The sequence below is a fragment of the Strix uralensis genome, chromosome 2 (assembly GCF_047716275.1).
Source record: "Strix uralensis isolate ZFMK-TIS-50842 chromosome 2, bStrUra1, whole genome shotgun sequence".
NCBI classification, from domain to species: Eukaryota; Metazoa; Chordata; class Aves; order Strigiformes; family Strigidae; genus Strix; species Strix uralensis.
Genome location: NC_133973.1, coordinates 120,700,898 through 120,714,575, shown reverse-complemented (window position 1 = coordinate 120,714,575; position 13,678 = coordinate 120,700,898). Strand labels below are relative to the sequence as shown.

The 13,678-nt window shown below is 41.4% G+C and overlaps 1 protein-coding gene across 3 annotated transcripts in view; it reads right to left on the bottom strand.

The window, feature by feature from the left end:
• Positions 1–2,051: 2,051 nt before the first annotated feature.
• EXPH5 (exophilin 5) overlaps positions 2,052–13,678 on the bottom strand; it is a 32,308-nt gene continuing 20,681 nt past the window's right edge. For all 3 annotated transcript variants that reach the window (XM_074860121.1, XM_074860119.1, XM_074860120.1), the window contains exons 4-6: positions 13,535–13,583; positions 11,871–11,997; positions 2,052–9,992 (exon numbers count right to left, since the gene is read on the bottom strand). In XM_074860121.1, the coding sequence (XP_074716222.1) occupies positions 4,645–9,992; positions 11,871–11,997; positions 13,535–13,583 (5,524 nt within the window). In that variant the 3' untranslated portion in view covers positions 2,052–4,644. The remainder of the gene's footprint in view (positions 9,993–11,870; positions 11,998–13,534; positions 13,584–13,678) is intronic.

Here is a 13,678-nt window from a genome sequence, read left to right as displayed (position 1 = left end):
CTGCAGGGACCTAGATGAGGCCTGGGATGAGGCAATGGAGAGCTCCATCGGTGGGTTTGCAGATGACGCCAAACAGGGGGACTAGTCGGTGTGATTGAGGGCAGGGCTGCCATCCTGAGGGACCTGGGCAGGGTGGAGGAATGGGCCATGAAATTCAACAAAAAGTCCTGCACTTGGGTACCAGGAAACAGTGAGGTGAGGCTGTTCCTTGGGGAATGGGGTTGAGGAGCATAGACCATGGCTGGCAGCAGGGCTTCACCACATGGCAGACAGCATCTGGGGCAGCCAAGAGGCCACATCACCCATCAGGCTTGTGGGGACAGGGCAGGGCTGAGGTCAGGCAGGGATGTCAATCTGCAGGTCAGGATCAGGCCCTGTGAGGGGAACCGGGGTCAGGCACAGCTCTGGGGTGGCTGCAGGGCCCTGGGGATGTCAGCCTGCAGGTGGGTCTGGGCTCGGCGGGGCCCATGGCCGGCCAGACAGGGCTGTGGGGAAATGGAGACCAATGTCCTACAGAATTGCTGGGGCAGGGACTGATGGCTCCAGGCTGGGCTGAAATGGTGTCCTGGGCCGTGGGCAAGGTGGTGGGAACCCTGGGGAGGCAGGGTGGGTCAGGGCCTGTTGGTGCTCTTGGGGCCTTGTCCCTGGGAAGGAGCCACCCCTGCGCTGGTACAGGCTGGGACCAGTTGCCGGGAGCAGCTCTGAGGGAACAGCCCCAGGGGTCCGGGTGGGCAGTGAGGGGGGCATGGGCCATCATCGAGTCCTGGCAGCAACAACGGCCAATGGTGGCCTGGGCTGTAAGAACAGGGGCAGAGAGCCAGAGGGTGAGGGGAGTCATTACTCGCCCTCCACTCAGTGCTTGTTAGACCACATCTAGATACTGCATCCAGGTTTGGGCTCCCCAGTACAAGACATCAATAAACTGGATCAAATTGAAGGGAGGCCCCTGAGATGGTGGACCTGGAGCACTGGGCCTGTGAGGAAAGGCTGGGGGAACTGGGCTTGTTCAGCCTGGAGCTTTGCGGAGGGGATGGACCTTACAGAAGCCCCCAGTGCCCCTGGGGAGACCATTGAGGAGATGGTGCAGGGCTGAAGGATGAGAGATGGCAGAAGTTGAAAGAAGAGAGGCTCGGCCTGTAACATGTTTCCGCCATGAGGACAGTCGGGCAGAGGCACAGGTTGCCCAGAGGCTGTCCAGTCTCCATCCTCAGAGATTTTCAAGCCCCAGTTGGAGGAAGCCTTGAGCAGCCTGGTCTGACCTCAGAGCCAACCTGCTGTGAGCAGGAGGTTGGACAGAGACCTCCTGAGGTCCCTCCCAGCCTGAGCTCCCCTGTGATGAAACCACGATTTCTGTCCCTTCTTTCAAATGTCACTGAGATGTTAGAAAAGTCAAAGGTCATCTGGGGACATGAGTGACCTAATGGGTGGACAAAGTTCTAGACAGAAACACCACCTTAGCTCATAAACCATGTTTCCTTCTGAAACCAGGCTGAGGGACTGCGTCAGTGAACTCAGGTACCACATACACTGGCTGTAGTAATTAAGGTTGAAAGACAGTGGTGAGTCTCACATCCCATCACACTGCACGTGACAGCCAGGCTCCACTCAGGCCTAGTTACAGCTGAAGTGATTTTCACGTGGAGCTCATCACCTTGTAAAACTACTCATCAAACACTACCTTTGGCCCCTACATGGAGTATTGGCTCCTCAAGGCAAGTTGTAGGTATATGACTTGCTAAGGGATTAACTTGTCTACTGTAAAGATTCTACCACTGATGGAAAACTATTTGTGTACTAGAGACTTGTCAGCTGGCCGGAAAGGAGAAGGCAGCAGTGTGCACTCTCTGCACGAGGCAGGCCTGAGCCGTGCAGCCGGCGTGACCGACGCCTACAGCTGCGTGATGGACCCGGGTTGGGTGCCCCATTTTAAATCTATGGCATCGTTTGCCATCAGCACTCTGGCAACAATACTCAGACGCTGGATTTTATTTTTTTTTCCAAATAAACTATGGCACTCACAGTAAGTGAAAAATAAACACAGTACAAATACATTTTTTCATCTCAGTGCAGAATTTATTTCAGAGAAATAATTTTAAATATGAAAATCCTATAAATTATGAACATTTATAGAATATACTTTTGCCAAAGAAAAAGCTTGGAAGAGCGAAGGTGTCAAAATCTGGGTCTGCTAAACTGAATGGAGCTGATCACTATTCAAAGGGTATTTCTCCCTATGTTTTCACGCAATTGACTGTTTCAGAGAATACCATTATTCAGTGTAAATACTAGTTTACAGATCCTCAGTAGGCTGCAGTCTTCCACAACTGATTTATGACCAAAAGCAGCTTTTGCTTGCTTATATTAAATCAAGCCACCGGACTTCCTGTACATACATAGCATAGCAAATGAAAAAAAAAATGACAACAAAGTGAGAACTTAATCCAACTTCTGTTGAACAGGTAGAAAATAGTTACAAATAAAAATGTTCTAAACCATCCACTTCAGTCAAGAAAAATTATAAGACCATTTACTTCCCTTGTAAACGTTTACTTTATTATTCTTTACCTTATGTAGGCTGGTATTCCCAATTTTTGGATTAACATATTTTGCAGAAATGTACAGCAGCAGAAATTCCTCACTGATACTCAGCTGGTTTTACTGTCTTACTCTACAGAGTCCTGTATGTATAAAATAGAGCCATTTACAGAAAAACATGTCTCCTTAGAATACCACATTTTACAAGATTGCAATTACACGGGAGTCATTTCCTTCCAGCATTGCATATGTCAGCATAGGCTTATATCCTTCCAAAACAGGCATGTCATAGAGATCAATTCTGACTATAAATAGATAGTTTATATTAGTCCTTCTATGTACAACAAAAGACAAATTACCCCAGTATAAAGTAGTAATACTTATATATTGATACAGATTTGAACTACAAACCCACTTCTTTAACGAAGTTTACAGTATAAAAAAATAAGGATACCAGTTACCTACTATATTTTAATCTTTTAGTTTCTTGTGGTGTAGTCAGTGATACAAGCATTGCTTGTTTTGTGTAAAATATATTATTTTAAAATACCGGTATACGTCCTTCCAGTTACAAAAATATAATTATGTCCTACAGAAATCTCATGGAATTAAAAAGTGTATCAAAAATATGGATCATCATTTTAGACTATATGTGAAATTAGAAATAAAGTAGAAGTAAAGGCAATTAGTTAAAAATACTATCTTCTGGCTCAGTGAGCCACTTCTGATTTTGCTTAAAGAAAGAGATCAAAGCTTAGTTAGAAATTTAATGGCCAGGGATGAGTTTTGGCTACTGAGTAATAATACTACATTTTTGGTGTGGCTGACTGGAAAATGTTCACAGCCGTTCAGTTCGAAGGATAAACAGTAGCGTGGTGACAGCAGGAATGGTTGAAAAATACCAAGAAGGGACAGTAATTTAGCAAAAGGCAAAGAGCATTTCTTACTGGTTTTATTTACTTTGTATGTAAAAACCTGCCAGTCTGTATGGCACAGACATGACCCAGCCAGGTGCCCTCTTGGGCTGCTTCGGGTGGTGCTGCCCTGAAGGAGCCCAGCGGCTGCAGGTGCCTCACCCCGAGAGGGGCTGAGCACAGAGGCAGCGGGGGAACTTCGGGGCGTAACAAGTTGTAGTTGTTATGGTTGTCTTCCCACCAGTAGGACAACTTAGGATTCAACCTATGAGGTTTATATAGGAAATGAATAGGGTAAATATTTTTACATTTTGCGTGGTTTAAAGAGTCAGATTATTAATCCAAATTAACCTGTTCCTAAATCAAAGCAGAAATCTGGCCGTTCATCTCAACTGTAACCAAAGCTGTGCTGGTTATGAATCTCCCATCTCTGAGAAGCAGATTTCCAAGCTCAGCTATGTTTCTTAACATCCTTGGGAATTTCAGTGAGTTTTCCAGTGCTGTGCCCTTTGCTGAGCTGTTTCCTCTGCACTAGCAGCACTTGTGTAACTCACATTACTCACTGCTCTTGCAGTACTGAGGAGAAAAATCCTGGTGTGGAATCCGCATCAACTGCATGGTAGAAAAATACCACCGGGGACACTGCTGCTATGTTTCCCAGGAATGCAGAAAAAACAGAATATGCTGTAAAAATTGAACAGGTTTCATTTTGTGGGGGTGGGATGGATTGGCATTATCATGCTTGATCTGGTAAATGATGGAAATTGGAGAAACAGCAATTTATTAGCAAAGTAACCTCTTGGTTTTCTGTTAAATCTTGTAAGAAAAAGTAGCTCACACTAGAATTCATCCATTCCAGCACTGCGTAGCTGGCAGGAGCATAAGCCACTGCTTGCTGACTCAGAAGAAAGCCATCTCTGGAGCTACACTGCCCAAAGCTTCACACTTGTTTACCTTTGGAATCTGGGGAAGGGACTTTTTAACATTCTTTTTCCCTGCTAGGAGAAACAACAGTGATGAAGCCCATATTTAATACAGAAGCCAAATGCTCAGCTAACATAACACACTAACTTCTTTAAAACTAATGAAGTTGTACCAATTTAGAGCAGCACAAGAACTGGCTCAAAGTATTTTCCATGTTTTCGCCTGCCCAGGAACTCCCGAGCTGTCGTGCCATCTTAGTACCACAGGCCCTTCATAGCTCTGATTCTTTATCTATCTCATCTAGGTAGTATTCATCATCAGTGGTGGTATCACTGTCTGAGTCCGAATAAGCTGCTGGGTATTCCCGGTAGGTATCAGTCGGCTCTCGGGGGGATGAAGCAGCCGATGACATTTTGCTCCCAGCAGAACTTGAGCTCAGAAGCTCAGCCCTGTTTATAGAAGGGGGGTCTCTATCTCTGAGAGCACCAGGGTTATTAAGAAGGCAAGGTCTCCATAATCGCCCTTCTGTGAGTGACCTCTTGATATTTTCCAGGAAAGCCAACTGTTGTTCTTTGCCAAATATACCAAATTCAACAGAAGGATACATCAAATTTCTAGTGCTGTAACATTTTTCATCATCTGATGCCCAGTTTTCATTTTCATCACAAGACAACAGCTCTGAATAAGACTTAAATCTTTTCCCATGTATACCACCTTTTGGTAGAACATTACTTCCCGAGGCAAAGGTCTCATCGGAATCTCGAGCACAAATACTCTCAGAAAGGTGACGCTCACGCTGACTTTTGGCATGACTCTTGCTCAACTGATAGCTCTGTAAGTTAGCATTTTTTAAGCTAGCAGACTGAGAGGTATTTTGACACTGACCAAGCACTGTCCGGGAAGTCAAGTTTTGCCCTAGACATACGTCTGCCTGCAAGCAGCTATTTACATATGTGTTTGAGTTTTTGTCAGTTAAAAGTGGCAAGGGAGGACTGCAGGCACGACTGCTAACTCTTCTTTTCTCATCATCCAGTAGGTCTGACAAAGCAGCACTAGGAGAGATGGGCTGGCTTTTGCTTTCTAACCTGAGATCAGGTGTTTGGAAATTCTTATTTCTTGTGGTTACCGCTTTATCTAGAAATAGGGTTGTAAGATTTGGCCTATTTTCCACATTCACTGTATTTTTGGAGGGACTGATGGCTTCCTTCTGGGTGTATGAGCTTGTAAAAGACTTCCAATTGGTGTTATTAACAAGCAAAGAAGGGTCATTCTGATTTTCAGTCTTCTTATTCTTAGCTGCTCTTGGTCTTGGCATATTCTTATCAGGGTTCAGACTGTGATTCTGATTTTCATTGTCCAACTGCAGGAATGGCTGATAAGAATCCACTGAAATCAGTGAGTTAAGAGACATGTCAACCTCTGAAGAAGTGGCACTTCCATCATTCTGTGAAAAAATGTTACTTATGTGTGGTTTGGGGGGTAAATGTTTACTTGAAAATTTTCGACTTGTTTTGTAAACAGCTGCCAGTTTATTTTTAATTGAAGGTCTGTTTTTCCTTTTTTCTATATCTTTGACTTTGTCTCTTGTGCACTCAGAGAGAAGCTTGTTCTCGTCTTCGGCACTCTGTGTTGTCTTCTGATCTTGTGTAACCCTGAGAACTTTATCTTTACAGTTAATGTTCAGGCTGCCTTCACTGTGCCTCTCTGATTCCTGCAAACCACTATAATCTTTACCTACACAAGTACTCTGTGAGTTTCTCTCTTTTTTCATTTCTGAATTCTTTAAATCACCTGTATCTGTGCTAACCACTTCATTTAGCTGAAGTAATGGATCAGCACTGGAAGCTGTGCTTACCTCAGATGCTTTGTTCTGAGACTCTGAAAGCACTTTGCTACAAGAGTTTAAATCACTTGCATTTTTTCTTGAACTGTCAGCCCTTAATTGCAGTCCACTACATTTATTATTATACAGAGGGGTGGTTTGATGTAGGAAATTTACTCTCTGTTTGACTTCAGTACGATCCCTGTACATGCCTTCCGCAGGAGGAACCGGCACATCAGCATGCTCTGTGTTACCTTTCCTTCCAAGGGAACTCTTCCCTCCTGGGTGGAGGAGTAAACCGCTCAGATTTTTATTGGTGTTTACTTTAGGGGGCTGACAGCAGTTTTCAGAGTTTCCCTTATGTATAATATTTTTATTTGTTGAAGTAGAATACAAAGAATTCTCTAAATGTCTGCCTGGCTTGGGAGGGATTGATAAAGTGGACATTAGCGGTGTGGTTGTTTGTAAAACTTCCTTTTCTTTTAGGCACATTTCTGTATTTTGGCTGCTTGAAACATCAGAAATGGCCTTATCTGACTTTGCCACTATTGCAGTGGATTGTGGACCACCAAAAGAAATTTCTTTTGCCACCATGTCAGAAAGCACATTTTCTGCTAATGAAAGATCTGAACTATCTTTCCTGTTATGTACCATACTCACTGACTTTGAAGTACATATCTTCTCAGAGCTAGGAGATAAGTGGGAATTCTCTTCTTCACTATCAACAGCAGTTCCTAAATTCTGAGGTGTGACCAGAGATGAAGATACTTGGTCAGAAGAATATGAAGGCACCTCTTTTTCCAAAGTACTGGGGAAGAAAACATTTGCTAAACTCACATGACCTTCATTTTTCTTGTTTCGTATTCTTGATGACTGAGCATTTTCTTTGGGACAAGGTAGATCTGTATCCTCTGGATTATCTCTAAAGAGGTTACAAAATGTTCTTGAATGCCTCCGTGGTAATGTGTAATAAATTGAAACTAGTTCATGATACTTGACATGGTCTTCATCAACACAAACTGTAAATGTGCTTGTAGTTTTATATTTCTGCAAAAAATTTCCCCTCTCCTTACAATCTGAAAACACAGAGGATTCTCTTCGACTTAGATGTTTACATCTGTCTGTCAGTTCAACTGATGTACTACTACTTACTGAACTATTAGGACTTTTGGTTAAAGTACTGGGGTAATCTTTTTCTTTGTTACTTGTAGCAACATTTAATGATGCTGGAGTTAAAAAGGAATGTTTTCTATCTAAACAAGACACATCTCTTTGATTAGGACAAAAGGCATCAGCTCTCTGTGGAGTTTCAGACCTTAAATAATTGTATGTTGTTCTACTTTCTCTAGGTAAAGAGATGGGTGTATCTGACATAATACTACCAGCAATGCTGGCTGATTTTCTAGGCAAAGTGTAATAAATAACAAGTGGGTCAGGAGATTTGAGGCTGTTTCTGCTAGGGGAGCCAGTAATGCTGCAGCTACTGGTATGTCTCAGCAAGTTGTCTTGCTCACGAAGCCTTTCAACACAAAGTGAATTACTCCTTATTTTTCCACTTTCTTTTTCAAGGCAAAAATAACTTAAACTATGCTCAGAGGTCTTAGGGTCTCCATCAAGTCTACGCATACAAATATTTCCAGAATTTCCATGTTGTAGAGAACTAGCAGTGAACTGTCCATTACAGTCCTTAGTAAGTAAAGTGCTTGTATTCTGCAGTGTTTTCTGTGAAATCTTTTTGGTAACACGTGTTCTGCTCACTTGAGCTGTTTTTCCACCTTCTGCTTGAGATTCAGTAACTGTGCAATTTACTGAAGAGCTAGTTAGTGTTCCTAAACATTTAGAACTGTCTTTATGAGAAAGTGCTTGTGGAGAGCTTTGTGAGGAGCTAGATGAACATTTGGGAGGACAGGACAACATGCCTTGACAGTTTGCTGATTTTTCAGTAGACGGAGTGGAAGCAACATTCAGCAGTGAGGACTGTCTCTTTGGAGTAGCTTGGTTAATGGCTTCTGCACTCCGATTATCCTGTTTGATGCTCCCTCTTTTTGCTGCATAACACAGATTATGTTCCCATTCTTTCTGACTTGGAAGAAGAGGTTCCTTCCTGCTCTCATCAGCTGGCAAAATGTAGGGAGGCTGACTGAACGCACTGTTGGGTGGGCAATTGTTTTCCTTCATTTGTACATTTCTTTTATCACCGTTTGATGTATACATTTTTGCAGTATCTCCTCTGGCAGTGACTTGGGTTTGTCTCTTTGATCTCATTGTGTTAAAGAGAGATGCATCGCTTTGCAACATGGCAGAAGCACGGCTGTTAGAGGGAAAACTCTGAGTGTTGACGTAGTTTGTATCTGCTTGTTGAGAAACTGACTGTAACGGCATGTCTTCCCCTGGCAGTTTCATACCTTCAGCCTGTTCTGGTTGTGTAAAGTCTGCCTTAGTACTTCTTTGCGTAACGACAACTGAATTCCTGTTCAGTCCTATAGGTTTTGTTTGGTCCTTTGAATTAGGAAAGACTGACTCATCAGTTCTGATACTAGATGAAGAAACTGAAGAGTTACCACTTAGCCAAGGCTGACAGCCCTCGGTGAATTCTGAAAAAGTTCTATTTGCACTTCTCATTATCCTTTTGATATTTGTATTTTCTGGAGAATACATGTGAAAATCGTTCTGTAGGCGCTGTGAACCAAACTTGGCATTGTTTGTATGTGGCAACTGCTGGTCATTTAAATTAGCCATAATCATTTCAAAGCTGGCATCAGGGGAAATAAACGCTTCATCACTGTAGTACTGAGGAATATCAGCCCAAGGAGGAGAGCTGTCTTTTCCTCCATAAGGAGAATTCTTTTGGTTTGCATACAACTTGCCATGAGAAGTATCTCTGTAGTAGGATCTAGAGAGATTATTTTCTGATTTGTATAATGGGTAATTTTCCCAGTTATCAAAGGGCAACAGAGAAGTAGCTTTGTCAGGGCAACTAACTCTACTAAAGCAATTACTGCTTGAAATAGATCTTCTGTAGTGGTGTTTTGAGTGGTAACATGCATATTTCTTGGTTTCTTGCAAAGAGCTAGGATATCTACCATGGTCTGTAGCATGAATCTCCATCAGTGATTGGGTTCTAAACATTTTTTCTTGAGTTGATGTTTGTCCAGGAGAGTCTGGTGTGTTGTTCCACACAATAGAGGACAGAGGAATTCTCTTTGGGTTCTGTCGACCAAACCTTGGTACAAAACCATTGTTGCTCTCCCTTGCCAATGGATGCTGTAAACTAGATGCTGATAGCTGGTCAGAAGATACTGATGACGGACATCTCCGAAGGGAACATACAGAGTAACTTCTGCCAGCTGTATCCCTGTTCATACAACTCTTGTGCCTAAATCCACTGTTCTGTGTTATAGAAGGAGGATATAAGCTACCTTCTGAAGACCGTCCGAAAGAAACGGAAGACAACCTGCTGCTTAGCAGATGAGGATTTCCATCGACTGGATCACCATAATTATAATCTTCTTGAAAGGCTGTCTGGCGCCAGTTTATATATGCACTGTGTAATTTCCTTGGTCTGATGAAAATCTTGTGTTCATCTTTGGCTCTTATTGTTCTTAGACCATCGGGGAAAAATGTGCTAGGCATGTCACTCCAGTCATTTCTGTGTTGCCCCCTACTAGCAGTCTGCCTCTTTGGAGTAGGGAATGCACTACTGTACTGGACATTTGATGCACTGCTAGTAGTAACTGTCCTGTCCACTGGGTCTTGGGCTTGTTCCTGGGCCAGCTGGTCATCCAGGTCATTTAGAACTGCACAGGGAACAAAAAAGATACTTGGTTTTGTTTTCTTTAATAATCTTATATTTATGTTTAAAAGTTTCATGTACTACATTAATAATCAGAACTGGTTTTGAAAGGAGTCAGCTTCTCAGCTTTCATAACCCTTCCCAAACCACACATTCTTCCTCCACAGGAGCTTTCAGCAGTCACCCATTATGACTACAAGGAAAAAAATGTGCTGCTCCATGACTGATCTTAAAACTGCTCTTTATGTAAATGTTAGTCTTTATGATATTTAAAAAAAAAAAGCAATTTGAAGTCTGAATTCTTACTCACGCTTTATATATGTGTGTATAAACTTCCAAATCTAGTTTGTAAGCAAAAAAATTCCTGAAGAGAATTCACTAGGCAAACATAGACCTTTCTGTGTGTTCACAAAGCACAGTTATAATGTAACTGTAAGAAACACAGAATCCTGCAAACCATCAAACAAGCATGTTCAGTAGTCTGACGTGTTCACTGTTTTTTTCATTCAGAAAAGAAGTTCTCTATGAAATTGTAGCTTATTACTTTAAAATGAGCACTGAAAATGGCTTTGGATAAAAAAGGGTAACGAAATAGGTAGGAACCTGTGATTCATTCTAGCAACAAAGCTGTATTTTTAGATATAGACAGTCTCATGAACTGGAATTAAATACTATACAGCTCAGTTAACCAAAATATTCAGTCATAAGACTAAGTGACAGGAATGTATTTGAAATATTTTTACTGGCAAAACCAATTATGCCTTCACTAACTGTATTCTTTTTGTATTTTGAAAATAGCACACATAAGATGTAAACACAAATGGATACGGCTGTTGTGCTACAGCATTTCCTAATCCATTTAAATAAAAAAGACTGCCTGATCAGTCATTACAGATCTGTGTTAATAGTACAGAATCATTAAGAAAGCATTGCTAGGTATGTATACTTGGAATAAAAGGTGATACAAAGGTACTAAAATTTTCAATTTTTCTAAGTTTCTCTTCAGCACAGAAGAGAGAAGACTCCTGAGAGTGTCAGTTTAGAACAAGAAAAAAGATGAGTTGTTTCTGAGTCTTCCATTTGGAGGACATCAGCCAAGCTATGTACAGTTCTCCTCTGTCAGTGGGCAAGTGTGCACAGTTATCACTGACACCCAAAAGCAGTGACAGGCATGTGAGTTTCAGAAGAACCACTGTCCACCATGCAGTGCTCTCCTCTTCCAGCACTGGCGACTCACCCATTGCTTCCCGCTCATGCTTTCAATCTGTGATTTCTTGTAATTTGGGGTAATAGAAAGTAATATTCATGGACAGTTTTTTGCATAGATCTGAGAAAGTTTATGGAAGAAGACCTCTGTACTCCCACAGGCTGGGTCTGATGCTGCCTCGCTTCCTAGCAGTGAGAAAAAAACCTGGTGCTATAAGGGCTCCCAGAAAGCTAACTGAATACCATAATGCCTCTTGGGCCTGTGGTCTGAGGCTTCACAATTCATAAAACCAGGCCCAGTAATTCATCATTATCAAAATTATGCATGCAGGAAACTGGGATGAACTTCTCGCGTAAGTGTATGTCTGCATCTAAAGGATGCAATATGGACTCCATTCAGAATCAGCAGAGAGAAATGTATGCTTGTAGGGTGTGATTTTTCTGAACTGGATCAGTATGAGATGAAATGCACTCTAAGAGTGACCAGTGATACATCTTGAAGTCAGTGTCAGAGTAGACATTCTGCTGTCAAAGCCAGCAAAAAGCAGCCACTATGCTAGAAAGTAATGAGCTGTATCTTTACAGCCCATGCTTTTGCAGAAAATTCTCTGAACCCAGTCACCACGGTCACTTCTGGTAACAACAACATCAGAACAAAGTAAGGACACACACTTACCACTGAAAAACTCCTTCTCTAGCTGTTCATTCCATTCCTGTGTACTTTTCTCCATCATTTCATTTTGGTTTGCATCAAAAGAATGACCACTTGTTTCAGTTGACATTGGGGAATTACACATTTCAGCCTGTTAAAAATTGTAAGGCAACATGATTTTAGTTCTACATGTGGATTAAAATCACGTGTCACAAGTCACACAGATCAGTAAACTCTTTGTGGGGCCATTAAATACTGTATTATTAAAATATATGACTGAGGATTGTAAAGTTGCATACATTTTAGAGACTTTTACACATGTAATAAGGAGATTTGCTCATCTTGTCCTCATACTGTAGCATGTTTTGGATACATGAATTATAATAACCTTATAATAAGGGACATAGTTTTACTTATTTTCTCCGTATGTATCCTTAATGCATTGTATCTCTTAATTTAGTTTTGCCTTATCACTTTTTCCTTGACAGCACATTTTTAAATTCACACATGGACCTCCCGACAGAGATTTAATAGTTTAACACCACGGTCAATTTTCGTATTGCAAGACAGCACGTTAGGGGGCTGTGATAAATTACCTCAGCAGTGGGATAAATGTCATCTGAGTTTAGGTTACATGTTAAGTTGGAGAGGTTCCTATCCCATCCATATTTGTCTCAGCTCACAGTCTCAGATGGTAGAAGTGCAGACAACTGCTGAACTGCTGTTATTTTAGCTGAGACTCTTCCTCCTTTTTTAAAATAAAAACCCTTACTACTTTTTAGTTCTCAATATTCATAATATTTTACTTGTCTAGCTATTATAGTCTATTTGTATAACAGGCAGGATTCTCTGATAAGATCTTTGTTCATTCATATATTAATATAGATCATCCCTTTGTTTTTGAAATATGAGAGAAGGGAGGTGGCCAATTTACCTCCTCTATACCTTTGATTATATACTGCATACCTTCTTAGTCCCCTCTGTGGTTATACCACACAATTGAAGAGGAGGAAAGACATGTTAGTAATACAGGGCAATAAAGTAATTAAAATAGCAAATACCATCCTTGGAGGAAATCTGTTTATTTCAACAGCATGCATTTAAATTACATCAGAAATAAATCTGTTGTTTCATCCTTAAATTGAGCTCGTGCTTATAAAAATGGAACATTCAGCCAAAAAATAATTTCCTACTGTCAAAATTTACATTTACACAGTAATTCTGTGCATGGAAATGTTGCAGGAGAGGCTGTAGCTTACTGCCTGCCCATGTCGGCTACTCTTTTTCACCCTTGTACAAATGAAAAGAAACAAAGTAAATACACTAGATTATTTATTCAGTGTGAGTTTTGACCTATTGCAGGTTGGTTAGAGTTGCCAAAATAGGTGACGGTTTTGGCCTAGGAAATTATCCATGCAATTATTCCATCATTAAGGGAGAACTGAAACCTGATCAGAGCTAGACTTAGGGCTTACCTAGGAAAGCTTTAGACTTGTATAGTTAACAGGGCAAGCTCATTCTACTGCATTCAACAGGTTCACAACACTGGCATTTTACTCAGTGTTTAAAACAGGAATTGCAAGAATACTATTTAAACAGGTTATATCAACAGCCTAAACAAAGGGGACTAGTTTTTGAAAAATCTGTAGTTTAAACACTGCTGACCATAAAGGTGATAAGCTACTTACCGTTGCCATTTCTTCCACTTTCGAAGATGGGCTAGCAGAACTGTCATATCTGTAGGCAGAAGGATTTAAATGTTGGCTTTGAAAAGGAATGTGATGTAATTTTACCAGGTAGTAAATACCCAGCAGTTTCTCTTTAACAACTAT